The sequence below is a fragment of the Bubalus kerabau genome, chromosome 5, assembly GCF_029407905.1.
Source record: "Bubalus kerabau isolate K-KA32 ecotype Philippines breed swamp buffalo chromosome 5, PCC_UOA_SB_1v2, whole genome shotgun sequence".
Taxonomy (NCBI): Eukaryota; Metazoa; Chordata; class Mammalia; order Artiodactyla; family Bovidae; genus Bubalus; species Bubalus kerabau.
The window spans coordinates 113137095-113164393 of record NC_073628.1 but is presented as its reverse complement, the minus strand read 5'-3'; the positions used below and the strand labels follow the sequence as shown (position 1 = coordinate 113164393).

Here is a 27299-nt window from a genome sequence, read left to right as displayed (position 1 = left end):
TGCAGTCACCCTGGAGTCCTGCTGAGCTGCTGGCCCAGGGCCCCTGTGCTTAGCCCCCTCTGCTTCTCACAGTCCCCAGGGAGTCTCCCTAGGTGTGCCCCATCTTGGCTGGCAGAAAGTGCTCCAGGATAGAGTGGTCCTTGGACCATGTGAGGGGTCAGGTCGTGGGAAGGGCCCCCAGTGTCCAGCTTGGGGGATTTGGTAAGGGGAAGTGTCACATAGAGCATGAGGAATCACCTCTAGAGGACTTGGGGTGTTCTAAGAAGGGGATCTTTATCCTCCTATCTAAAATGACTTCAGAGGCAGCTGGATTCCTGGTGAGCACTGCTGAGCCAGTGGTTTTATATTTCCTCCTCACCTGAGGGCCTCAGTTGCCCTGTGAGCTCTGTTCTCAGGACAGCAGTTAGGGGAAAAAATCTGCTTTGGAAGGAAAAGTCCTGACAGGATAGGGGACCTTGCTTTGCCGACTGATAGTACAGGGACTTACAGGGCACCTGCCAGACTCCCCTTGCTGGTGGGTTCCCTGGTCCTCAGCATCGGGACCGGGACAAGGCAATGCTGGATTTCTACCAGGAATCAGGAAGTTGCGCGAGGTCCTCTCTGAGGCACTGGGCATTCAGCTGTCTTCCTCTTCCCTGCTTCCCTCTCCTCCATGCCAGTGAGTTCCTTTACCTCTTTGCTCAAGCTTGGATTCGATGTGCATTTTTACGTAGTTTTATCTAATGAAAAAAGTTGGAATGGGAAGTGGGCCATGTAAGTATTTCTGTGTGATACTGTGAGCACTTTTGAAGGGCTGTGTCTACATCCAGACATTGTTCACCAGCATTCATGCTAAATGCTGCCTTACCCAGGTAACATCATTTCAGGTCACTAGGGTTGCAGGAAATGGCAACCCACTCCAGTATTCTTGCCTAGAGAATCCTGTGTACAGAGAAGCCTGATGGGCTGCTGTCCATAGGGTCTCATAGAGTTGGACATGACTAAGCGACTTAGCATGCATGCATGCATGCATTGGAGAAGGAACTGGCAACCGACTCCAGTATTCTTGCCTGGAGAATCCCAGGGATGGAGGAACCTGGTGGGCTGCTGACTATGGGGTCGTACAGAGTCAGACATGACTGAAGCGACTTTGCAGTAGCAGCAGCAACAGCAGGATCACAAAGGAGAAAGATTGTCATTTTGCTTGCAAATCACCCACAGAAACAGAGCATTTTATTGTCTGGGAACAGAAGGATCTCAATCTTCCTGTTCATTCTCTGGCCCAGGATCCCCCTTTCTGCACTATCCTGTTCAGTGTACCCGCCCCGGCCTTGGCATTGTCCCCTTGTGCCCTCAATTCCCTTCCATGTGTATGTATGCAAATCATACCTATCTTTTATGTCCTCCCTTAAACATCGCCCCCTGGCACCTCCCCTGATCTCTCAACCAGAGACCGTGCCTTCTTGATTTCCTATGGCTGGACCACCAGGAAAAATTTCTCCGAGTGCCTCTCATGGCTGGTATCTATCTCTTTGCAATGTGTTAGCATTTTGATGACTCTTTTCTTCTCCACTAGGCTCCTAAATGGCAGGATCTGGTCTGAGTCTGATTCATCTTTGTATTTCTTACAGCTACCAGCACAGCGCTTCACACAAGACACATCCCCAGCTGGTGTTTGTGGAATGAATATTATTTGTTTGTATCGTGTGTTTTCCCCTTGGTCCTTCCATCTCTCTCTCTCTCCAGCCCTGGCTTATCTCCCTCAAGCTTCTGACTTACAGATCTATCTGTATGCGGGTGTCTCACCTGCATTCCGAACTGCATGAATTGGGTGAAATGTAGCATCTACCTTCCCCACCACCCTCCCCACCTCTTGTGTTCTCTGCCTCTCTTGGGCAAGGACCACCAGCATCATCCCCTCTCCTTCCTTTCCCTCCTCATTCCGTCCGGCACCAAGCTCTGCTCATTTGATTTTCCGAAAGTCTCTAGAATCCCTCTCTTCTTTGCCTCCCCAGCACCACCACTGATACAGGTCCCCGATCACCTCTCACCTGACTGCTGCAGGAGTTTTCTACCTCTTCACGCTGCATTCTGACTCCATCCCCTCAAAACCCCCCTCTCGCTGTTGCTGGGCCGTCCCTAGTGAAATCCAGCTTCGATGGTGTCCACCAGTGAAATGCATGGGTTTGTTCCTCCACTCTGGAGGGTGAATTCTGAGAGGCTGCAACTCTCATGACCTGACCCTCCTCTCCCACGGCTCCTCGCTGTGTCCTCTCTCTCTTCTAGCCACACTGACCAGCTCATTCATCTTTGTTGGACCTCTCTTGCTATTTAATACATTTATTCCCAGGTGGCACTAGTGGCAAAAAACCCACCTGCCAATGCATAAGACATAAGAGACAGCTTTAATCCCTGGTTGGGAAGATCCCCTGGAGGAGGGCATGGCAATCCACTCCAGTATTCTTGCCTGGAGAATGCCATGGATGGAGGAGTCTGGCGGACTATAGCCTATGGCGTCACAAAGTCCAACACAACTGAAGTGACTTAGCACATGATTTCACTGTACTTTTGATGTAAAATGTCTTTTGTCTTCTCCAAACCGGGTCACTTCTAATGACTGTTTTTAAAATTTGCCCATGACTTCCCCTAGGATGCGCTCCTGAGCCCCCTGCCCTCTATGATGGGTCCCTGCCTGGGCAATTCCTGGTGCATAATTCTGCCCTGGTCCCATCCTTATGGGAGTCTGTCTCCCCAGAACGTGATGGCCTCGTGACTGTGTCCCAGCCATGGGCCTGGCCTAAAGGGACTCTGGGAATGAAAAGATGACCCCGTGAGGAAGGTGGAGCAAGCTGGGCTCACAGAGGCCAAAGGGCCAAATGCCTGGGACGTGGCACTGCCAGGCCTGGGCCCAGGTGCTCAGTCGGTGCCCCTTGCTCTGTGTTGCAGGACCTTTGGGGGATGTTCTCCTCAGGGCTCCTCTCTGGTTGCTGGGGCTCCTTTCCCTCCACTAAACCCTCGCCTCTCTTCCTTCCTCCACATTGTCATGGAAAAGGAACTCAGGGAAGCCTGACACACACCAGCACTGGCCAGGTCACAGGACCTTCTCTCTGTATGTATTTATACTAAATGTTTGTTTTAACTGACACCAGGCAAGATTGCCGTGAAAGATTCTCAGAGTGAGAACTTCAGTTGTGAGCATTACATGGCATATCATGAGGACCGAGGTGGTATCACCTGGTGTTGTACGATGAAGAGGCCTACCCTCCCTCTGACCCCCTGGAACCTGAAGCTACAACAGTCCCTGATCCAGCCTTCTGGGTAAAGCCAGGCTCCTAGGGGGAAAAAAAAACCCAACTTTTTTTCCCCTGTCCTCAGTGGCTGTGTTCACACCTCTGCAGTTTGCAGCCACAATGCCGTGACCCCATCAATTGTAAAGTGTGGCAAGTGAATTTGATACTAATAATAGGTAAAGTGCTGAAATTTGTGACTGGTTTCCTTTTTTCCATTAGAGTGGAGTCAATGTTATAAATGACCTGTAATAAGGTCATTCGCACTCAACTTGCATTCTGGTGCAGCTTCTTGACAGAGAGGAAAAAAATGGAGTTATGGCTGGTGCTGGGAGTACATCAAACCCTCGGTGTGCCTGTGGGGTCTATCCAGGGTGCAGCCCATATTTGTCATGGTGTGATGGCAGACAGAATTGGTGCAAAGTGTTGGTCCTGACAGTGTGTAGCCCTCTTGCTAAGGCAAATTTAATTTCCCCAACTGCAGAACAGAGTGAGCAAGAACTCCATCTTACCTGTGGTCACTCTGCAAAACTAGAAGCACAAATGTAAACATATGTATATAATATACATTTTATATATATATATAAATGTTGTCCTTTCGCCACTAAATTGTGTCTGACTCTTTCGCGGCCCCATGAACTGTAGCCCGTGGGGCTCCTCTGTCCGTAGAATTTTCTAGGCAAGAATACAGGAGTGAGTTGCTATTTCCTTCTCCAGGGGATCTTCCCGACCCAAGGAGTGAACCCACATCTCCTCCATTGGTAGGTGGATTCTTTATCAATTAAGCCATCTGGTAATACAAAAAATGCATATATTATTAAAAACAAAAAAATGCATAATTATTAAAAACACAAAAATTAAAACTTTAGTTTCTAGAAAAGGAACTTCTTTTTACACTATTCCTTTTGTAAAGCACATAGTATAGCTCTTCCTACGATTAGGTACTAAATAAGTGTTTTATAAATGTGGTAACAGATGTCTTTGACCTCTCTGGTGATGAGACTGTATTCATGCGGAGCTCTGTGGAGGACAGCATGAACAGTCAGAACCAAGCACAGGTCAGTTCACTTTTACTAGAAAAGCATCGCTGTCAGCTTCAGCAAGCCCTCTGCCGTCTCCTGATGGCTTGCTAATGGTACAGAAAGATCCGAGCTAGAATGAGGCTTGGTTGGTAGAAGCCGTCATGCTTTCTGAAAACACAGTATCCCCTGGATGATGTATCATGGACCCCCCATTTAAATATCGCCTGAGTGAGGCAGCAGACACCCTACTGCAACTGACTCCGTCCTGGGAGGCTTTCCAGCCAAGGGAGCATCTGAGGGTTGGCCAAGAAGCCAGCTGAGAAAAGAGGGCTTCCAGCTGGAAACCTTAATTCTGAGCTGATGGTGTAGACATCATGCTTTTTGTGCTTTATCAGCTTCACCAAGCCAGCTTAACGTGGCTCCCTGTAATGAATCAAGCACTGCGCTGTTGACGGAGGGTCAGCTCTGGGCGGGGCCCTCTGCGAAGGCTGACTCTGTACTGAGTTTTTAAGCCACGCTCTCTGCCTGCAAGTCTAGTCAGAGCTATGTTATGGGAAACATCAGAATTAGGGATTGGAGATTAATTAAGAAAAGCTCTTATGTGTTTTCAATGTTGGGAGAGAATGGCATGTCTGAGGATTGGAGTAATCAAAGTAGGTTTCAGGAAGCAGATGAACTTATGCTGGGACTTATTAGGGTATGAAGGACTGAGATGGAAGAGGGTGGGAAGAGCATGTCAGAGAAGGGAGAGGGCGCAGAGGCGCAGAGATGAGCATGGACAATGCTATCACCCTGTCCTGTTCTTTTTCTGCCCTTCCCTCCATTACAGTTGAACTGAATGCTAAGAACAGGAATAAAAAAATCACTACTGTTGGGGCCTCCTTGCTGGTCCAGTGGCTAAGACTCTGCACTTCCAATGCAGGGGGACCAAGGTTCGATCCCTGGTCAGAGAACTAGATCCTACAGGACAAAACCAAGAGTTCTCATGCCTCAACTAAGACCTGGAACAGTCAAATATATATTCCAAAAAATAAATAAGTCACTACTATTAAAAAAGTAGAAAAGTGAAAACTTATGAATGCCATGATTCAAATTCAGTAGTAATGATGTTGCAGCCTGGCTGGGGATGGCCTCCGTGGGGTCAGGAAAACATGCCTGCTTAGGGTAGAGAATTATGCATTTGCTCGGTGGATGATGCCTGCCTCATTCAGTTGTCTTGGAAGCACGAAACCCTGACTGTTTTTGTATCATGTGAGCGTCTCTGGCCAGATCAGGCTGACCTGTGGATTCACTCTGCATGATCAAGCTGCTGATCAGTAAATCAAAACAATAGCAGAGTTCCGCCTTTTGTCACTTTCCATGGGTAGGGTAAGACAGAGACGGGTTCAACTTCCAACTTCTCTTTACTCTGGCCCATCTTTGCTGGTGAGCATTGGGCCTGCACCCAACATCCTGGTATGCATCACTGGCGTCTGGACAGGACCAAAGCGAGACATGATCAACTAGTGAAGAAATCAAGCTTACAGGTGTCAGGTTCCCTACTCCATCTCATCACCCTCCACACACCCACCCAAAGCCTGATACAAGAGAGAAATCCTGGGAAACCAGAAGAACAAAGCTGACAGCATGCAGAGAGGCTCTGGTGGGTGGGATGCCAGCGAGGGAGGAGGCTGATCAGGGCTGATGTTGTGTGTTTTTTAAATTAATGATGGGAAGGATTTAGAGACTTGTACAATGGCTTTGCCAGCAAAAACCTAATTAGCTGAAGACAATATGCTGCTGATGTTGGAACTGGTGGTTTAATGAAGCCTGCCCTAATGAGAACGTCAGTGTCTTGCTCGGAGATTACCTTCACAAACCAGGCCTCTTCTCCAGATTTTGTGCTTGATTAGTTCCAGAGAAATGAATTATAATAATTTTTTTAACAGGGAGAAACAAGGGCCACAGCACTTGTATGGCCCAAGAAGAGACCCTTTTGACTGTCAATCTTGCCTCTCCCTCCCCTCTTTGCTGTCAGACAAAGCTCACTGGCAAGGAGTGAGGGGTTTGGGAGGAATTTGAATGTATGATACACTAGTTGTGTTCATGTCAGCATCACCCCTAGTCTTTGATTCCCTCACCTGTTCCTTTGCTACAGTTCTTCAGCTCTGTTATGCATATCACTTGGTGCCAAGATTGAGTTGCAACTGGAGTGTTACAAGAGATGTAACAAGACCATGGAGTGTTATAAGACAATGAATGCCTGTTATTCTCCTCAGCATTGTGGGTCAAATAAGTTACAGGTTAGAAGAGCTTTATGAGCAGAAAGCCATGAATAGGAGTTTGGTTAACCTCTGCATTTGATCAGCATTAAATGAGTTGTGGATCTTCCCTGGTGGCTCAGTGGTAAAGAACCTGCCTGCCAATGCAGGAGACCTGCATTCAATCCCTGGGCTGGGAAGATCCCCTGGGGAAGGAAAGGGCAATGCGCTCCAGTATTCTTGCTTGGGACATCCCATGGACAGAGGAGCCTGGCAAGCTACAGTCCATGGGGTTGCAAAGAGTCAGACACAACTTAGCAACTAAACAACAACCACCACTACAAATGATTTGCATTGGGAGTAACCATTATCATTGTTTGGGTCTTAATGCCAAACATGACCTGCAGGGTTTCACCTCCCTTTTCCAAATCTGTTGGCTAGTAGTCTTTTGGATGATCTGACTGATGCAGGTTCTAATTTCTCTGAAAGTGGTAAAGTCCCACATTTTCTCCCCAGTCTGTCTTCTACATGTGTTGTTATATTATGGAACATGTCTACTGTTCCTCTTAGGGCTCTGACTCCAGAACAAGGGCTTGCAGACAGTAAAGAGAGAACTGAGCTTATGTGCAAGTGTGGCAGACTGTTCTCAAGGAAATAGCTGAGCATCTGTACCTGTTGACCCTGAAGATGTTTGATTTCATTTAGAAAACGCCCACCCAAGAATAGATGTCCCCATCGGTTTTCCCTTCCGATGTCAAAATGACAGCCCAGTAAGTATGGCCACCCTTGGCACAATTAAATTATTGCTTGAAATTATGCATTTGGTCAACCCAGTGATCACATTAACTCATCAGTTTACCTGAAGAAGATTGGGGGCATCTGGGGTAGGCAGTGAAGATAGTACTGAGTGTAGACATTTGGGAATCCTTATTGAATACCCCTAAGAGTTAGGTGTAGGAGAAAGACCCCTGGGGTTTAATTTAGAGAAGATGTAAAGTTGAGGAAATGTGGCCCAGGCTACAGTGCTGGACCCCTTTCTGCTCAACAGGGTCATAAAACAGCATCGTTAAGATCAGTGATTGAGTCTCTGTTTGGCCTCATAATACCATGTAAACTTGGGCAAATTATTTAACCTCTCTGATCTTCTGTTTCCTCATCTAAAAATGAAAATGGTAATTTCTACTACATATATTTATTCGTAGGGTTAAATAATGAATGTAGTTCACCATTCACTGTGTTTGGCACACAGTAAATACTTCACACATGGTAGTTGTTATTATTTCCTTATCATACCGATACTATAGGAATAAGGCAGTGTGAACACAGAACTGCAAAATAAGGCAAGAATTCAGGGAAGGAATTACACACACGTAATGGGAGAAGGCAATGGCTCCCCACTCCAGTACTCTTGCCTGGAAAATCCCATGGACGGAGGAGCCTGGTAGGCTGCAGTCCATGAGGTCGCTAAGAGTTGGACACGACTGAGGGACTTCACTTTGACTTTTCACTTTCATGCATTGGAGAAGGAAATGGCAACCCACTCCAGTGTTCTCGCCTGGAGAATCCCAGGGACGGGGGAGCCTGGTGGGCTGCCGTCTATGGGGTCGCACAGAGTCGGACACAACTGAAGCGACTTAGCAGCAGCAGCAGCAATGGGATTGCTATAGGAAGCTGAGAACTGCTTTTATAGTGGTTTGTAGCTTCTGAAATCTTTATAAAGCTAAGCATCAGCTCTGTAGGATTATCACCTCTCTGAGTACAGACATGGAGCCAATGGATGTTCTGCTGTGAAAGAGAACCCTGACAGGGCTCCTGAACACTTGACTAGACCCTCCCTGCCACACCAGACCTCGTGGCAATCGTGATGATAAAGTTGGACCTCTGTGTGTGGGACAGAAATATGATCGAGGCCCACACCTATGTGAAGGGCCTTCCACCTGTCCCCTTACTAGGAGGCATCTCCTGAATCCTGAAGCCTTTAATGGTCCATCTCAGTTGTTAGCTGGGGAGGGAAAAGACCTTTCAAATCTTCACTGGTTTAGAGAGTGATAGTGGGCTTCCCTGGTGGTTCAGAGGTTAAAGCATCTGCTGGCAATGCGGGAGTCCCAGGTTCGATCCCTGGGTTGGGAAGATCCCCTGGAGAAGGAAATGGCAACCCACTCCAGTATTCTTGCCTGGAGAATCCCATGGATGGAGGAGCCTGGTGGGCTACAGTCCACGGGGTCGCAAAGAGTCGGACATGACTGAGCGACTTCACTTAGGGACTTAGTGGTGAATATGTACCCAAGTCAGGGAGATCTGGACATGTCAGCTTTTTTTCATCTAAAGTCAGTGGAGCTCCATAGGCCATTGGAATCCCCATAGGGGTCTTGCATAAGGTCTGCTCTCAGCAACTAATGTTAATGTTGATTTTCATTTGCTCAGCCCCAGCTGCTGCCCACAGAGCTGTTAGGTCTCTGAGACCTGCTCTTCTCGCCTTGGGCTGGGCTGCCTGATGTTTAGGGGAGATGGGAGGAAGAGGGATTTAACTACTCCATTATGGTCAGAGAGAAAGAGGGTTAAAGTCTAGTGGTCATTAGCATAGAGATGCCAGCTGCCTCTTCTGTTACTTGTTCAATAATTCCCTTAATGTTTGACCCTAATGGAACAGATTATTGTTATTATTTTATTTCACCAAGATCACCTACTGCATAAAAACAAAGAGGAAAGGGGGAAAGGAACGTGGCCAAGAATAGGCATGGAGCATTATCCAGCTGGAGATATTTATTTATTGGCTTCATGCTCGGCTTGTGAAGTTCTGACAGGCTGGGAGCCTGTCTCACACCGCTCTGCCCATGGGTTGCTGAGGCAGCGACCTGGAGTGCTTTTGCTTCTGTGTGGGCCCCTTTATCTCCCAGCCTGGCCATCATGCACAGTGTACACATTAGTGCACGTGTATGCACGCACATACCTACACGGTGGGTCACACATGGGGCCAGACTCTTAACACAGCACTGATTGGGGGCCCATCCATACTGTTTGACTCAGCAGCAGCATCTCTCAGAAATTTGGTAAGTCTATAGCCAGAGGGAGTGGAAGACCTCAGCTTTGCCCAGTCACTTGGTCATTCCACTTGACTCTCTCACTCTGCCAATCTTTGGAATTAGGGGATCCATGAAGGGAGCCTTGGGCCTGGAAAACCCAGTCCATGGCAAGCTGCTTCTGTCAGCCTGCTTCATCCAGCTCCACTAGACCTCAGCCTTATTAAGGCAAACTGTCCCTTGTCCCCTCACTAGGAGGGATCTCCTGAATCCTGCAGCCTTTAATGGCCCATCTCAGTTGGTAGCTGGGGATGAAAAAGACCTTTCAAATCTTCACTGGCTTAGAGACTGATAGTGATGAATATGTACCCAAGCAGGTACATATGTACCCAGGCAGATAACCCCAAGCTACTAGTGATCAGAGCGCTCTGAGCTCCTTATGAACAAATGTACTCCCTTGCTTTCACTTTGGGACAGCAAAGTCAAGGCTCAGAGGTAAGAAAAATCCCAAGAACGAAAAAAGCAACTCTATAAAAAGAACCTGAAAGAGGACAACTTGAAATAGCCCAAGCTGACTCCAGCATGCTAGCCTCCAGACACTTTCCCTGCAGAGCTTCAGGCTCTCATTAGATGAAGCTCCTGAAGCCTCATAAAGAAATTGAAGACAAAATTACCAGATTAAAGAAGAAAGACTGTGATCAAACCTAACAGAATAAAAACTTTTAGACCTGGAAAAAGAAAAAAAAGCGCTGAAGTTGAGTTTCCTTTTGAAAAGAACTTCATACTCATAGCCATCTTGGATTGGGAGAGCCCTTGGATATCAAACTACCTAACCTGGGGGGCTCTTGAGCTTAGAGTTTGTCTCTTGTTTATGTATGGAAGGTTGTCTAGTCCCTTTCTTTACCCTCAAATGGCATTTTAATGAGAAATCTTGGGGGACATCATTATGTCTTCCCTGCATTTTAGATACTTGGATCTAGAAAGCTGGGGAAGGGGTTCTGAAGCATCTCATGGCAGCAGGACCCAGTGAGAGACTAACCATGTGGTGTGGGTCTGTCCCCTTCCAGTGGGATGTGCAATTCTCATCAGAACCCTGAGAGGAATATTGAAGCCTCTTAATTAACGTGGTGGCCCATGGTAACTGGCAAGCATTTTGACACGATTAAAGACTTCAGCAAACCCTCAAGAGGAGGTAAAGTTCCTAATAATTTATAAATTGAGCCTGTTACTTAATATGCTTAACATGTAGCTCTTGTCTTCCATTTGGGAAGTAGATGGGCAGAAGATCTGTCTTAGTCGCTTCAGTCCTATCTGACTCTTTGTGACCCCATGGACTGTAGCCCACCAGGCTCCTCTGTCCATGAGATTTTCCCAGCAAGATACTGGAGTGGGTTGCCATTTCCTGTTCCAAGGGATCTTCCCGACCCAGCAATTGAACCCACATCTCCTGCATGTCTTGCATTGCAGGAGGATTCTTTACCACTGAACCACCAGGGAAGCCTAGACAGAGGATAGTGGATTTCTATTGATCAGCCACCACAGAGAAGAGAATCTTCCAGAAAAGCAAACCAAGGGGCTTTCTATTCTAGTTTGGGGACTCCTAGCAGTAAAGGGGTCTATGGGGTCGCACAGAGTCGGACACGACTGAAGCGACTTAGCAGCAGCAGCAGCAGCAGCAGCAGTAAAGGGATCCTGAAGGTCAACATGTTACTATAATTTAAATGACATCTGATTTGCAAGGCCTTATTGTGCCTTTGGGGAAGGTGGTGGGTCTGCTTATCAGGGCTTCGCTGGCTGGATGAAGTTGATGGCCCACCTCTGAAGGATCAGTTCTTTGATCTGTAGTTTCTGGCATTGCTGGGCAAGAAGAGCTCTCAAATATTTTTTTCCACCATTAGTTTACCAGTTTGTGTGGGCTTCCCAGGTGGCGCTAGTGGTAAAGAACCCGCCTGCCAATGAAGGTTAGACATAAGAGACACAGGTTTGATCCTTGGGTTGGGAAGATCCCCTGGAGGAAGACAAGGCAACCCATTCCAGTACTCTTGCCTGGAGAATCCCACGGACAGAGGAGCCCAGCGGGCTGCAGTCCATGGGCTCACAGTAAGTTGGACACGACCGAAGTGACACACACCCACTTTACCAGTTTAGAACTGTTTCCATTTTGACAGGGGTCGTGTTATAATAAGGACATTTCCAATTTGGAAGAATCAGTGCATTTCTTTTAATCATCTCCTTTGATAGATGAAGGCCGGGGTAGGTTCAAAGAGGCTGTCAGGTGCCCAGAATTGTGCTGCTGGTTAATTCTGCCGTTTTATTGGTGACTTTCCTGCTACTGGAAACCCAGTGTAGTTTTTCACTGGACTCAGAGAAACACAGGAGTGGATGGGACCTTAAACATTCACCTTATCCATTCCCTACCCCTGGGATATTTTGATGTAGATTAGGAAGTGACCAGCATTGCCATATGGGCCACACAGTTTTTCTCCTCTCAGTCTGTCTTCTTTGAAAGCTAGAGACAGACAGGAATGATCACTGTTATATATGAAAGAGGGCCTTTGCTCTAGACCTTTGGGCTTAGTTTTGGGGAAAAGTAGGTGACACAGGCCACCAAACTTGTCTATTTGATTCTTATTTTTTTTTTAACTACCATTTAATTCCTATAGGAATATAATTTGAATTCAGTGTATCCAATTGCCTTGAGGGATAATTAATTATGTCTCAGATTCACTCTTCTGGTTACTCCTAGGGCCAAGCAAAGCTTTGAAATGTGAACTGATTGATTGGCTGCAGCGCCTTGACAGATGGTAGCTGGAAACTTAATCTCAGCTTTCCCATTTCCCTGCCAAGGGTCCACAAAACCCAGGTGACTCCCTAAACTTTGGTGAAATGTGATAAATCCAGATTGTTTATGATGGGATTTGCTGATCACAGGACACTGATTTAGGATAATGGAAGGGTTCTACTGGCCCCTGGCATGATACCTAGAGTAACCTCAGTCTGAGATGTCTTTACCTATCATAGTGTTTTCTGTTATAAGAGAAGTCATGGCAGTCTATTTATAGGCCTTGTGATCTGTTTTTTGTCTTCCTTTTGTGCCTACAAATTTTCAATTACCTTTAAAAACCAAATTATAAAGATTGTTTCCTCTAATGTAAACCAGGTGGCCTCAGGACCTATACCTGTATTAGTCACTGCAGAATCCCCATAACAGTGACCATCAGAAAAATTCTGAAGTGAGTAAATACTTGTTGAATGATTGAGTGATGAGTTGAATGAGTGAGCCACATAAACGACTGACTCATATAAGCTTTGTTTGCAGGCATGGAAGTGATGTCCATATTGAAAGTTATTCAAAGTTGACCTTCACTTCTTCCTTCCTTCCTTCTCTCCTTCCTTCCCCCCTCCCTTCTTCCACCTCTTCCTCCCACAACTATTGAACACCTACTTCACGGAAGGTGCTGTGTTTGACCGTGGAGCTTGGTGTCCTCTGCTCCCATGAAGTCTGTAATCTAACAGATGAGAACAACAAGCAAATCAAAGATAAAAAAATACTTGTGGTTAGTTACGTGAAGCATTCTATGGGTGGTTCCGTAACATAGAGAAGAATTGGCTGAGTTATGTCACTGACTTTGAAGGACAAGTAAGGGTTAGGGGGAGAGAAATGACCCAGACCCAGGACAGATAGGCAGGTCGGATAATGAGACAGTCTTGTGGTTGGCCTGCATGACTGAGATGAGCATAAAAGGGAAATCTGCCTCGAATTTTCTATCCCTGAGCAGTCACCAACAGTGTTATATAAAACAGTTACATAAATATTCCAAAATCTGCAAACTGTCTGACAAACCTCATACTACTCTCTCAGCTAAGTGCCAGAAATGCCAGTTTCATGATGAAATAAAAGCTGATTTCATTTGTTTGATCTCTATTACAGCTGCTAGAAATGATTTATTGATTTTTTAAAGAAAAATATATTTTTAATGCCATCTTTTGTAAGCATCTTATTAATAGATGTGGAGATCCCATAGACCCCAAACAAACTTCTAGATACAAAATTGTAACAGTTTTGAGCGAAATCAATAGAATAATCAGAAATCTCATGAAACAATGAATAAAGAACACAATAATTCCGTATCTTGCCATTGGTGTTATTTTTTTTTTAAATGTTCAAAGTTTGCATTTGTTACTTGTCAGTTGGGTCCACGTGTACCTTAATGCTTGTTCTGTTTGTTTTGTTTTTAATGCCATAAAAACCAAACTTAACACATAAATGAAGTACATACTCTGAGCGCAGTGAGGGTGATCCAAAGCTCAAAGCCAGGGGTAGGTATATGAAGAACTGTGCACCCTCTGTGAAGCCTGAGGGATGACCTTGCCCACAGCAATCATCTTGTGTGCTCATGTTCACAAGCCATGGGCAAGTCTATTCTAATAGGGTTGAATGCTTGGAGGAAGTTTGTTCCTCTCAACAGACTTCCTTTCTTTAAATTACAGTATAGTTGATTTACAATGTTATGTTAGTTTCAGATGTAGCAAAGTGAGTGAGTTGTATATATTTTTTTCAGATTTCTTTTACATTGTAGGTTATTCTAAGACACTGAACATAGTTCCCTGTGCTACACAGTAGGACCCTGTTTACATATTTTTTAAAGGTTTTTTTTTTTGACATGGACTATTTTTAATGTCTTTGAGTGTCTTGAGTTTTTTACAGTATTGCTTCTGTTTTTGTTTTGGTTTTTTTGGTCACTAGGCATGTGGGATCTTAATTTCCCCAACCAGGAATCAAACCCACACACCCACTGCATTGGGAGGCAAAGTTAACGACTGACCACCAGGGAAGTCTGTATCTGTTTTATATATAGTAGTTTGTATCTGCTAATCCCAAGCTCCTATTTTATCACTCTCCTCTTTCCCCTTTGGTAACCATAAGTTTGCCAACAAATTGTCTTTTGTCAGACAAGATTGTACAACTTGCCTTGCTCTTTTTGATTTGGTTATTAAGCTCCTAGCCCTTCTTGGCCTGGGCTTTCTTTCCATTCATCTACCACCTGTTGGTTTCATTAGATTATTTGAAAGAAAAATCTTAGCATATCTGTGACATGGAAACTGCTTGAAATCCCCAGTGGAAGTACAAGGATTAATGATAACATCAGAGAACTATGGTTTATCATGAGAATGCAAAAGTGATGGAATTTGAGCATTGGCTTTCTGAAACCTCACCATAGAAAGAACATTATCAAAGTGGCTACAACCATGCCTTTGCCCAGAATAGAGGAGGCCCTGCACATACAGTTCACCTACCTTTACCCTCCTCACTGGATAGAGCAGATAAACAGTCAGGGGATTTGTGTGTGGTGATTTTACAAATAATTATTGCAAAATATTATTATTAAATAATATTACAAATTATTATCATATAACTTATGCATATTATTATTTCGGTAATAGTCCACAATTAGCAAGTCATAGCAAAGTGTTGTGACACCTGCCGTCAATTTGGGTTATTGATGCAGAGAGGCCTTTCCACAGCTTGAGTGACTGTGAATATTTTTTCATATGCCTGCGCTGAGTTTCACCTGATGGCTGGAGATCATTACTGGTAACAGATTATTAAAAAGCTGAGGTCATCTGAAGTCAGTGACTCTAAGCAGAGGGAATGTTTTGCTAAAGCAGTACTAGACATGCTAAATGAATTGGCTTAGCCAAATGAAAACTTGTGTTCTAGCTCCCTATGGCTCATTTTTAAAAAAATTAGTATAAAATATTGCTAATTGAGGTATCTAGGCTCCTACATGGTAAAGGGGACTTTTTCATTTTTTAGCAATCCTTTTCGTAAAAAAAAAAAAATTTATTTATTTTTGCAGCAAGTAGGAGCTACTCCCTAGTTGCAGTGTGCAGGTTCTCATTGTGGTGGCTTCTCCTGTTGAGGAGCGTGGGCTCTAGGGCACATGGGCTCAGTAGCTGCAGCACGCGGGCTCAGTAGTTCAGCACGTGGGCTCTAGAGTGCTGGCTCAGTAGTTGTGGTGCACAGGCTTAGTTCTCTGCGGCATGTGGGTTCCTCCCAGACTAGGGATTGAACCCATGATTCTTTACCACTGAGCCACTAGGGAAGCCCCTGAGGGGACTTCAGATGAGCCTGACAAAATAGGGCCATGAAAAGATCAGTGGAAGAGGATCTGGGTGTAGAACTAGTTCTGCACTGCCAAGTTTTGTAGTTTCTCTGCCTTTATTTCTTCAGAAAAGGAGGACCTGAGTCCGAAGATTTTTACTGGATCTTGCAGTTAGGAGAGAACATAGATTTCTATGTTGAAAACGCAGCTAAGTTGAGAGTCTAATGGTATCCTCCAGGCATGTAGTAGTGTGTGATGCACAGGCTTATTTTAACACAGAGACTTTGAGATGTACCTGCTGTCTTTACCCTGCAGACTAACCTTGAGTTGGACGCTGAGTAGGTGCTTGGCGCCAGGTCCTTTGCAGTAGTGCCTCTTTGTCAGCTAGATGTGCACTTTGAGTAGTTTCTGTTTTTTCTTCAAGAAGTTAGGGTGGATCTAGGTGAAATCACCCATACTTTCTCTGTCCTCTTACAATTCATGAGATAGATGCCAGGCTGTGTATGTCTCTAGTGAGCAGAGCTCACTCAGAGTTGACTGCAGCTTCATGGTAAAGCAGGTAGGCTCTGGAGTGGGAGTTGTTTTGGTTCTATTCCAGTCCTATAATTCATTTGCTCTGTGACCTTGGGCAAGTTATTCAGCCTCTGTGCTCAAACCTTTTCAAATGTAAAATGGGGAAATTGTTGACCCTACCTTTAAAGTGTAGAGCACTGGGGGCAAATGTCTTTTACATAGTAAAGCCCCATAACAGACCACTGAACTTGCTTTATTCCTGCATAATATGGAGCATGAAGCTTTGTCCTGAATCTTATCACAGCCCCATTGTGAGCACCTGAAAGGAGAATCAGAGAGGAAGGGGCGCCTGAAGACCTCACTGCGGGCATTAGATGGTGCTTCGACCATTCCTGGGAGACTGATGTTTATGCTCCCCTTACAGCTCTTTAGGGAATAAAATTACCTCAAGCTTTTGCTAACTTAATTCAGTGTCTGACAACTTCTCTTGCTCAGGTAGTTATTCCTTCTATGTGGCTTAATTACCTATTGTTGCAGTTTCAGTGTGGGGTGAAGGAAAGGATAGTGGGTCTGACTCTGAGATAAAGGGTCTGCCGAAAAACCATTGGATTGGACTCAAACACTCATTCTCAGCAGATAGATGCAGAACTTCCTTCCACTGAGGACACCCAGTGAGGTGCCCCAGGGGCTCTGTGCACACGTCTGCAGGGCTGCCAGGAGGGACCAGGTTCGGTGCTTAGCCTGGACCTAGTATGTGTGGCTCTGGACTCCCACAGTAATCTGAAAGTGAAAGTCACTCAGTCATGTCCAGCTCTGCGACCCCATGGACTATGTAGTCCATGGAATTCTCCAGGCCAGAATACTGGAGTGGGTAGCCTTTCCCTTCCCCAGGGGATCTTCCCAACCCAGGGATCGAACCTAGGTCTCCTGCATTGCAGGTGTATTCTTTACCAGCTGAGCCACAAGGAAAACCAAGAATACCGGAATGGGTAGCCTATCCCTTCTCCACTGGATCTTCCCGACCCAGGAATTGAATCGGGGTCTCCTTCATTGCAGGTGGATTCTTTACCGACTGAGCTATAAGGGAAGCCCACTGTAACCTGAGCAGCTTCATATTCCTGCTTTCTCTGTGTTCGCTTGAGAGATCGCACCAGGAGAAAGGGTTATGCAGATAAAAGGAAAATGTGAAAACCTGGAGGCCAGTGTATGGTCCCCTAAAACCCACCTGACATGACCTGTCATTTGGGAGCTGATGGATGCTTCTCGTCAGCTCCTCTGAGCTGCCTGTGTGAAAGCAACATCGTGTATGTGTGTGTGTATGCGTGTGTACACATGCTCCTTTGCTCACGGTAATGGTGGGGGGAGAGGGAGGATAAATGGGAATATTTACAGGGAGAGGAACTTTATAAATCCAAGACATAATTATTATGAGACTGGAAAATGCCCCCTCTAATACATTTGAGGGAATCGTCTTGACCCAGCCTTGTGTAGGTGGGTCCCTGGGAATTAATAGAGGGTTTTCATCTCTAGCCTATATGATGGGGTGGCAGTGATTGAAGCCCAAGGTTGAGAGCAGAACCATTTGGCACACCCCCACCAAATGAAATAGGTTCGGAGGGATATTGACCAAAATAAAGGGAGTGAATACAGATTGTGCACGGGAAGATTTATGCCCACTGAGTGCTGTGCAGTGATGGGCTTGCGAGCTTCCCTCCAAATCCTGCCCCGGGTGCATGTCAAGGCGAGAGATGTTCAGTCTCACCAAAAACTACATCCTCATCTCTGACAGAAAACTGAGTGGTGTTCAGGTTTTTAAGTGATGGCCTCAGACGATGGCCTTGGGGCACCAGAAGGTTCAGAAGGAAATTCCTCTGCCCGTCTGACTCCAGAAGGTGGGTCTCAGTCCCTTCTCTTGAGCGAGAGCAAGGATGAAACATTACTCAAGACTGTGGAGCGGGAGAAAGCTGTCTCCTAAAGCAGCAGTAACCCCCAAAGTCACGTTCGAATGATGAGATTTCTCTGCACACTTGGTTGTGAGTTTCTGATGGATGTAAACTTCTCTTTGGTTAGGTCGCTGGTTTTCTCCTGCTTGGGCACTTGGGAGACATTTAAGGTTGGGCTGACATCCTTGATGCCCTGTGGTACACTCCATTAGATACTCTGCATAGTTACCTAACATTCCTTAAACCACCCTGCGAGGGTAAATGGTACCTTCTCCACTATACAGATGAGGAATCTGAGGTTTCAGATTTATAGGAGTTGTTGACCATTGGTGGAGCCAAAATTAGAATCTGTACATGATTGATTTTAAGATGTGAAAGAGGAAGAAACTAGTTGCCATTCCACTGCCAAAAACTGGCCTGAAACCAGCTTTACATGCAGCAGATCTACCTTAACAAAGCTTCTCCCTTATTTCAGCAGCTGAAATCACATACACAGACACATACACACAATCACAAAGACTTCTTTCTTCTTTAAATTGTTTGCTAAGCCAGAAGCAACTGTGGATCACTTGAAATGATGTGTGATTACCCCAGTTCCATTTTTCTTTCACCTTGAACGCTGATCACAGCAGACTTGGCCCTGTGCTGCTGAGTGAAGCTTGCTATAAGTACTTACTGCACCTCAGTGAATGAATGAATAAATAAATGGGTGAGTGATGGATGGTGACAATGGGAGGGGTCGACGCCTCTTGGTGGGAGGAGCTCACCTGTTTTCCCTGTCCATCTGCCCTCCTCCTTCCCAGGGTGGCATGATCGCACTGCTGCTGTCTATCTTATGCCTGGTGATGATCCTGTACACTCGCCGGCGCTGGTGCAAGCGCCGCCGGGTCCCCCAACCCCAGAAGAGTGCCAGCGCCGAGGCGGCCAACGAGATTCACTACATTCCTTCCGTGCTCATTGGCGGGCACGGGCGGGAGAGTCTGCGCAACGCCCGTGTGCAGGGCCACAACTCTAGCGGCACCCTGAGCATCCGGGAGACGCCTATCCTGGACGGCTACGAGTACGACATCACCGACCTGCGCCACCACCTGCAGCGGGAGTGCATGAACGGAGGGGAGGACTTTGCCAGCCAGGTCACCCGCACCCTTGACTCCCTGCAGGGCTGTAACGAGAAGGCAGGGATGGACCTCACGCCAGGTGGGTGACTCCGTTCTCATCTCGTGGCTTTAGGGGGCGCTAGGGAACAGCTGTTCTCTAATTTCATGGTTGATTGTCATACATACATATTGAGATGAGCCAGGGCCCTTTCCCAAGTGGGCAAGAAGAATAAGCTTTCTCTTGCGATGATGGGAGCTGTCTTCTAATATAGAAAATCAGAACAAGGATAAATTGGATCCCTCTCCATTTCCACTTGGCACTGAAAACAGAGATACTTTGAAAAAAATTTTTTTAATTTATTTTTTAATCGAAAGAGAATTGCTTTACAATGTTGTATTGGTTTCTTCCATGTAACAAGACAAATCAGCCATAATTACACCTTTATTGCCTCCCTCTTGCGCCTCCCTCCCCTGCCCCCATCCCATCCCTCCAGGTAGTTAAAGAGCACCAGGCTCTCCCTGTGTTATATAACAACTTCTCACCAGCTATCTGTTTCACACATGGTAGTACATATATGACAATGCTACTTTCTCCATTCATCCCACTCTCTCCTTCCCCTACTGTGTCCACAAGTTTGTTCTCTATATCTGTGTCTCCATTACGTCCCTGCAAATAGGTTCATCAGTACCAGTTTTCTAGATTCCATATATGTGCATTAGTATATGATGTTTGTTTTTCTCTTTCTGACTTACTTCACTCTGTATTCAGGTTCATTCACCTCACTAGAACTGACTCAAATTTGTTCTTTTTATGGCTGAGTAATATTCCTTTGTTCATATGTACCACATCTTCTTTATCCACTCATCTGTTGATGGACATCTAGGTTGGGAAGCAGAGGTACTTTTATATCCAACAGAAGAGTGGGTTAGAAGCTTTTTCATATGCAATGAGCAATCTTCAGGGAAATAAGAGATAGCATGAAAGATGTGTATGACATTTTTGCATGTAGTATGTTTGCGTGGGCAATTTAATTTTCCATTGACATGGAGGGGACAGAGGTATCTGTTCTTTTCTATGACTCCTGAGACTTTGGCCTGGGAAAGTTGTTCTGCCTTGCCTATAACCTCTGTGGTCTTTACAAGAGATGTACTTCTTCAAAGAAAATTGAGAAATGCAAGCAAACCGTTTGACCTTAGACACTTTGTATATCTGTGAAACACTGAGTATAGAACAGTCTTGGACCTAATGTGGCTGAGCAAGACCAAGGTCGATAAAATGCAGAGAGGAAAAGACTGTACTTTACATTTATAGCCTCTCTCTCTCATACTTCTATAAATAACAACTATCTGTTGATAAAATCCCAAGGCAATGATCCTTCAAGGAACTGCCCAATTATCTTTGGAGAAGACATTTTTTGAAATGAATCTTGCTTACAGTGTATGGACTTTCATTGGGGCTTGAAAAGAGTGAAATTGCATCATGGAGGTTTCCATTCTGCTTATCTAGAGAAGATTCCCTAAGACTAGGAATGACTTAATAAGATTTAAAGTCAGAAATTCCTGGAGAGTAGGGGGACATATCTTTAATACCTCTTATTTTTCAAAGCACCTGCCATAGTGCTAAGCCCACCGAGTAGCCATATGACTAGAGACTCGGGGAACAGGCAGATCGCACGAATATGCGAGAGAGCCAGCTGTCAGACAATAGGGAATGGTGCAGACTGGGATGACAGAGAGGGGGCAAGTTCTGTCTGAATGCACTGAAATTCAAATTTTTGTCAAACCTTGTTCTTACCAAAGGAAAGAAATCTGCAGTCTCTCTCTCACCAAACGGCCACACATGGTGACCCTGGCAATACAGAAGTGGTTGAATTGGATTTCCTTTCTTCACGCCTTCTTTTATAACTCTGTCATCCCCTAGAAATCAAAGAGAAGTATTTTAATCTCTTCCAGTCTCTCACTTTAAAGCTTTCCCATTTCAATTTCTGTGAAACCCTATCTACCTGGTTCATGCAGATTTCCTTGCTCTCACTTTCTTTGCACTTTTTCTCTTCAAGTTTCTGCCTTGACCTTTCCTTATACAGGAAGCGACAATGCCAAGCTGTCACTGATGAACAAGTATAAAGATAATATCATCGCCACCAGCCCCGTGGATTCCAACCACCAGCAGGCCACTCTGCTCTCTCACACCTCGAGTAGCCAGAGAAAGAGGATCAATAACAAAGCAAGAGGTATCCATGTCTTATATGAGGGCTTAAAGGTGGCTTCCTTAATATCAGGGGAGGCAGGGCCACTAATATCCTTGACCCCCTCTCAGGCATGGCTAGGATGACTGTATTTGAGCAGTATGTCTTTTTTTTTTTTTAATATTTATTTGGCTGTGTCAGGTCCCAGATGCAACATGAGGGATCCTCACTGATGGCACATAGTCTCCCCATGGTTTGTGGGGCCCCACTCCCTAACCAGGGACCAAACCCACACTCCCCAGCACTTCAAGGTGGATTCTTAACTACTGGACCACTAGGGAAGTCCCTGAGCAGTATTTCTGCAGGCCTGTTGAGTGCTACTTACCAAAAATGTAAATACATACAATTCTTTTGACCAAGTAATTTCACTGGTGAGAATTTATCCTTAGTAAATAACTGGACAAGTGTGCAAAGATGTGTGTAAAAGACTGTTCATCACAACATTGTTTAAAAGAGCGAAAAATTGGAAATAGCTTAAGTGTCCATCAGTGGAGAATTGCTTAACTGCCTGTACATCTGTCTCCCGTCCAGTGACTTAAGATGATACTGTAGATCTATATCTGTTAATATGGAAAGTAGCCCACCATCTATTCAATGGGGGAAAATGATGTTATAAAATAGAAGGTACAGCAGAATGCCATTTTTAAGGGGAATTTTAAAAAAACCTTTATCTGCTTCTGTATCAGGAAAAAGACGGTGCATTCATCAAATGTTCACAGAGTCTTTCTCCGATTTAGAGGACATCAAGGTTGTTCCTTTTATGCGTTTTGGGATCTTTTGACTTTTTTCTCTCTTTTCCACATTGAATATATATTAAACCTAGAACCAGAAAAAATATAGATATTAAGACATACAGACATGTGCCCCTTAAGACATGATTCCAGTCTCTATCCACCAGAATCATGACGTGTAATGAAGACAGTTTCCCTTTTCCCCTTGTCCACCTGCCATCCACACGGTCCTTCTCTGGCAGGTGGCCCTCCTCGGTAGGAGGATGGGCTGGGTGGAGATAGGGCTCCAGTGATGGCCGTCACATAAAGATCCACTTCTCCAATACATCTGTGTATCTGGAAGCTCTAGTTTCCGTGGCTAGTCCTCCCAGACTGTCAGTCACCCTGCTCTCGTTTTTCCCTTGAGCTTGCCCAGTGATTTGGTGTCATGAAGACAAAACTGAAGACACTGTTTCTTTGCTCTTGTCTGTTTACTACAGCTGGTTCCGCCTTCCTGAACCCTGAAGGGGATTCTAGCACAGAGGCAGAAAATGACCCCCAACTGACCTTTTACACCGACCCCTCACGGAGCAGAAGGCGCAGTAGAGGTAGGAAGGCTGGAGGGGAAAGTGGGGAGAGAGGGGCAGTGGAGAGAGGAGGCGAGGAGCTGCAGAGGTGCTGGGTCTAGGTGGGGGCTCTGGCGACTAAAGCCAGTTTCTGCAGGAAGATTGGCATTTCCTCCTAAGGAGGAAGGAAGATCCAGAGTGGAAGACTTCAGAGAATCATCTCTCCCAGATAATGGCACTCTCAAACAGGTTTCCAGGTTGTTTGAAAGGCTGTTTCTTGGTCAGAAGACTCTCAATTCCTTCTGGAAGCCTCAGGAGTCATAGTTTGCTGTTTAGACACAAGAAATAAAGTTGATAAAGTGTGTTATGTGAAAAATAGACAACATATGTACCCATGCTTACCCAGCCATCCTGAGATTGAGTGAGACAGACAGGGCTTAGGGGGTGGGATAGTTGAGGAACCATGGGGCCTGAAAAAACATGTGGAATGGTTTTTGGCCTTTCATCATCCACCCAGCAGAATCACAGGACCCCCACTGTCCAAGTCCCCTCCCTTCTGGCAGGACCTGGCTTGGTTCGTTCATTCTCCTCAGCATCGATAGAGTTGTCCACCATGCAGCACAGCCCACGCCTCCCCACCCTGATGTTCAGTGGTTTCAGGTGTGGCTGTCGCAGCTGTGGCTGCCACTGCCTTTGACCTTGAGGTCTCACCGTCATCATTGCTGAGGGAGGTCTGTGTTCAGGCACCAATCAGCTTCACCATTTACTTGCTGTGTGATATTAGATAAGGACAACAACTTCTCTGAGCCTCCGTTTCCATGTTAAATGGGTGAGCAATACCTCATGCACAGGGCTAAGTTATATTAAAATGTACTCTTTCGGTGACTGACAAGGCATTATGAGATCTCTACTGTGTTGCTGTTAGAACTCTTCACAGTGGAAACTTGGGGTTTCTACAGCATTTCATCTTAAGTAATTTTAGACAGGGGGCCCTCGAGATGTATTGGAGGGTATTTGACCTCACCTTGTGTTATAGTCAGTAACCTTTCCCCCAACCATTAATCAACCAATGCCCCCCAGTAGACACCTATCTTTTGGCTCTCTCCCACCTCCACTCAAGTTCGTGACATACTGAGAAATTCTTCCCAGAGATTGAAAGAAGCTCTGTGAATTCCTTACTTCTGGTTTCTGCAGGCTCTGCTGCTATCAGTACAAAAGTTCTTCCCACCACTTTCCTCAAGAGATCAGTGGGGCTCTGGGCCACCTAATCTCTGATGTCCCAGTATCCCTGAGGTGAGAATATAGACCTTTGACCCTCATTACATATTTCTATACAGCAGAGAGTTGACCTAGGCTCATCAATCCTAGGCCACAGCAAAGCAGGGTAGGTTTCTGCTTTAATAAAACCCTGCCTAGGAAAATCTATAGTAATGAATTAGAATGAGTTTCTTTGCAGCATAAAACTATTCCTTTTAAAATACCAAGCTCTCCTAGTGAATCAACTGTTTGTTGCGATTAACTAGACTGTAAGCTTCTTATGGATGGGCATGTCTAATTTATTTTTCCAAAGTGCCTAGTGAGGGATTTTGCCTGTAGTAGATGCTCGCCAGTGTTTGTTGAATTGAACTGGATACATCAATCAGGCCAGCAGGAAATTTTATAACCCACACGCCATGGGTCAGGCTTTGTGATCGGTAGTAGAAACATGAAAACATGGCACAGTGATAAGGCTTAATTTAATAATATAAATAAAGTAAAATGAGTACTCAGAAGAGAGAACAGTTAATTCTACCTGGCAGCAAAAGGAGACAAAAAAAGGAGAAAATAATTAGCCTTGGTTTGTATACAATGTATAGAATTTCTTGAAAGAGAAAAATCTAGGGGAAGGGCATTTCAGTAGAGGAAAAGAGCAATACAAAGCCTTGAAAGCACCAAAGAACATGGCATTTTCAAGCAAGGAAAAGGAGTTCAGTATGGCATAAACAGGCACACCAGGAGATGAGGGATGTGGGTGGGTAACAGGCTAGCTGCCAGAGGACCATGCAAACCATTTACTGGGTTTGCACTTGGTTCCGTCGGTCAAATGCATTTAAGCCTTGTAGCTCAGTTGGTAAAGAATCTGCCTACAATTCAGGAGACCCGAGTTCGATTTCTGGGTTGGGGAGATACTCTGGAGAAGGAGATGGCAATCCCCTCCAGTATTCTTGCCTGCAGAATACCATGGACAGAGGAGCCTGGCAGGCTACTGTCCATGGGGTGGTAAGAGTCGGACACGACTTAGCAACTAAACAGCCACCACCACTGTAGGTCAGAGGAAACCCCTGGAAATTGTGAAGTCCGGTAGAGATGCTGGGTGATGGGTTGATGCTGCAGAAGGACCAGAGAGCCAAGAGGCTGGGTAGCAAGTCGTTGCTGACACAGGAGAGCAGCGGCAAGCGCCTGTGAACAGTTACAGCACTGTGTGAGGAGGGCTGGAGGGAGAGCAAGGAATGGGTGAGAATCTCTTCTTGAAGGCTTCAGGGAAGTGTTTACAGGGAGATATTGTTTGAGCTGAGACCTGAAGAATAGGCTGACAAGGTGACAAAATGGCATTCTGTGGAGGAGGAAATAATATGTGCAGAGTCACAGGGACATAAACTATAATAGTCAGAGCGCAGTGAATGCTTTACTAGAATCAAGCTTCCAGGGCAAGCCTGTGGTTTGCTTCAGAGACAAGGCTGGAAGATCAGGAGAAAGTCCACTGCCTCCACTGAAGGACTTGGACCTGACACATCGGTTGGAATCATGGAAGGTTTTTAAAGAGCCAAGTCCCTGGTCTGCTCAGCTTCGTGAACCATCCCTCCAGGGCAGTGTGGAGGCTAGATGAGAGTAGGGGAGGGGTGGGGTGTTGACCAGGGATTCTGGGTGGAAGGCTCTGGCCATAGTCTGCGGGTGAGATGATGCGCACGGGTAGGGAGGCAGAGGGTGGAGTAAGAGAAATTTCAGACACAGAATGAAAAAGATCTCATGACACTGGTGGCGGGAGGACGTGGCTTATGAGAGAAGGAAAAGTTAGACATGGTGGGGTGTTTGAACTTGGAAACCAAGGAGACGGCAGTGCCATTCATTGGGCAGTGGAACTGGGCAGGAGAGCAGGACTGGAGGGAAGGTGGAGAGCCCAGTTCTGGGCATTGCATTTGAGTGCCTGAGGGCCATTCTGGTAGCGTATCTATCTGCTGCTCGGACCTGGTGTGGGCTGAAGGTAGAGTGTGTAAGTGTGGGAAACAGGCTCCATGTTGAAGGATACTCACATGAATAGAATATCTCCAGATAACAAGGGACAGGGGATCCAGAGGCCACCTGTGATTCTGGAATCTCTCCTTCCCGGCTTCTGCCAACACACCCACTCAGGGAACCTGCTCCCATCAAAGATGTGTGCATCCATAGACCAAATCTTTCCCTGTGTTCCTGAGAACAGTGGTTCCAAAGACCTCACTGGGCCCAGCGAGTGAATAGTGAATTGTCTGGGGGTCGTAGCCTTGCTGGACCTGTGTGTTGATTCTGGCTCCCCTCCTGAGTAGCTGCTTGACTCTAGACTTGCCCTGTGGCCTCTCTGTGCAGTACTTCTGTGGGCGCTGCCTCATTAGGCTGCATCACTGTTAAATGATGTGAACTATGGAAGACCCTGGGCACTGGTGCCTGACACATAATCACACTGCATGAGTGTTAACTGTCACTGTTAGGTTGGTCCCTTTGAGCCTTATTTCCCTTATCTGTAAAGTGGGCAGTTTCTGTTCAGGCTCATAGACATATCGTCAGGAAGCAAATGTTTAACATCATGTATGTAAAAACACTGAGCACATTGCCGGCCAAAATAGATGCCTTTTATTGCTATCAGTAATAAATACTTACACAGACTATAAGATAATTCCATAGGATCCACACATTTTATTGGAAGCTTGCCTTGCTTTCTTAAGTTCCCACATCTATGAAAGGTCCCTCTTGTTAACTCCCAAACAGAAAACACACCCCCAAAACCTCCCTTCTGAGCCCTGTCCCTACCTACCTGGACATATTTCTTATCCCTCAGCTTTCTTATTTTATCTCTAAGCTTCTGTTTATAACCATACCTCAAGGACTGCAGGACTAGGGAGAGCCTTCAGGTGTGACAAGAGCCAGCTTTCCTTGCTTTCCTCCTTCCAGGCCCTAGGATGCCTGTCTAGGGGTGGGAGGTGGTTTGAGCTCCAGGAGTGGAGGAGCTGGTTTGTGAGAGCACCCTCTGTGGAAAACCATGGAAAGTGCAGGGACTTCCAACGCTGGGTGAGAGTCTTCCCACCGCCCTTGAGCAAGAGGTTAGAGCCCCACCAGCCAGCCGAGTAGAGGGCGGCAGTGCCCTCCTTTATGATTTCCCTTGTGAACCTGGCTCAGGAGGCATGCACAGGAAGTTGCATGCAACTGACCGCTGTTCACACTGATGATCACCTGTGGCCCAGTCCCCTCTGACTCCAGGCGATGCCATGGTGTTTTCTGAAGCTCATGGACTAGACACATCTCCCACCTGTGCTGTGTTTTCACGCTCCCTCCCCTATT

The 27299-nt window shown here is 45.9% G+C and overlaps 1 protein-coding gene across 1 annotated transcript in view; it reads left to right on the top strand.

Moving 5' to 3' along the window:
• LOC129653251 (astrotactin-1-like) overlaps positions 1 to 27299 on the top strand; it is a 54928-nt gene that overhangs the window by 14674 nt on the left and 12955 nt on the right. Inside the window, exons 2-4 of the mRNA XM_055582745.1 lie at positions 18915 to 19308; positions 21293 to 21439; positions 22665 to 22772. Coding sequence (XP_055438720.1) covers positions 18915 to 19308; positions 21293 to 21439; positions 22665 to 22772 — 649 coding nt within the window. The remainder of the gene's footprint in view (positions 1 to 18914; positions 19309 to 21292; positions 21440 to 22664; positions 22773 to 27299) is intronic.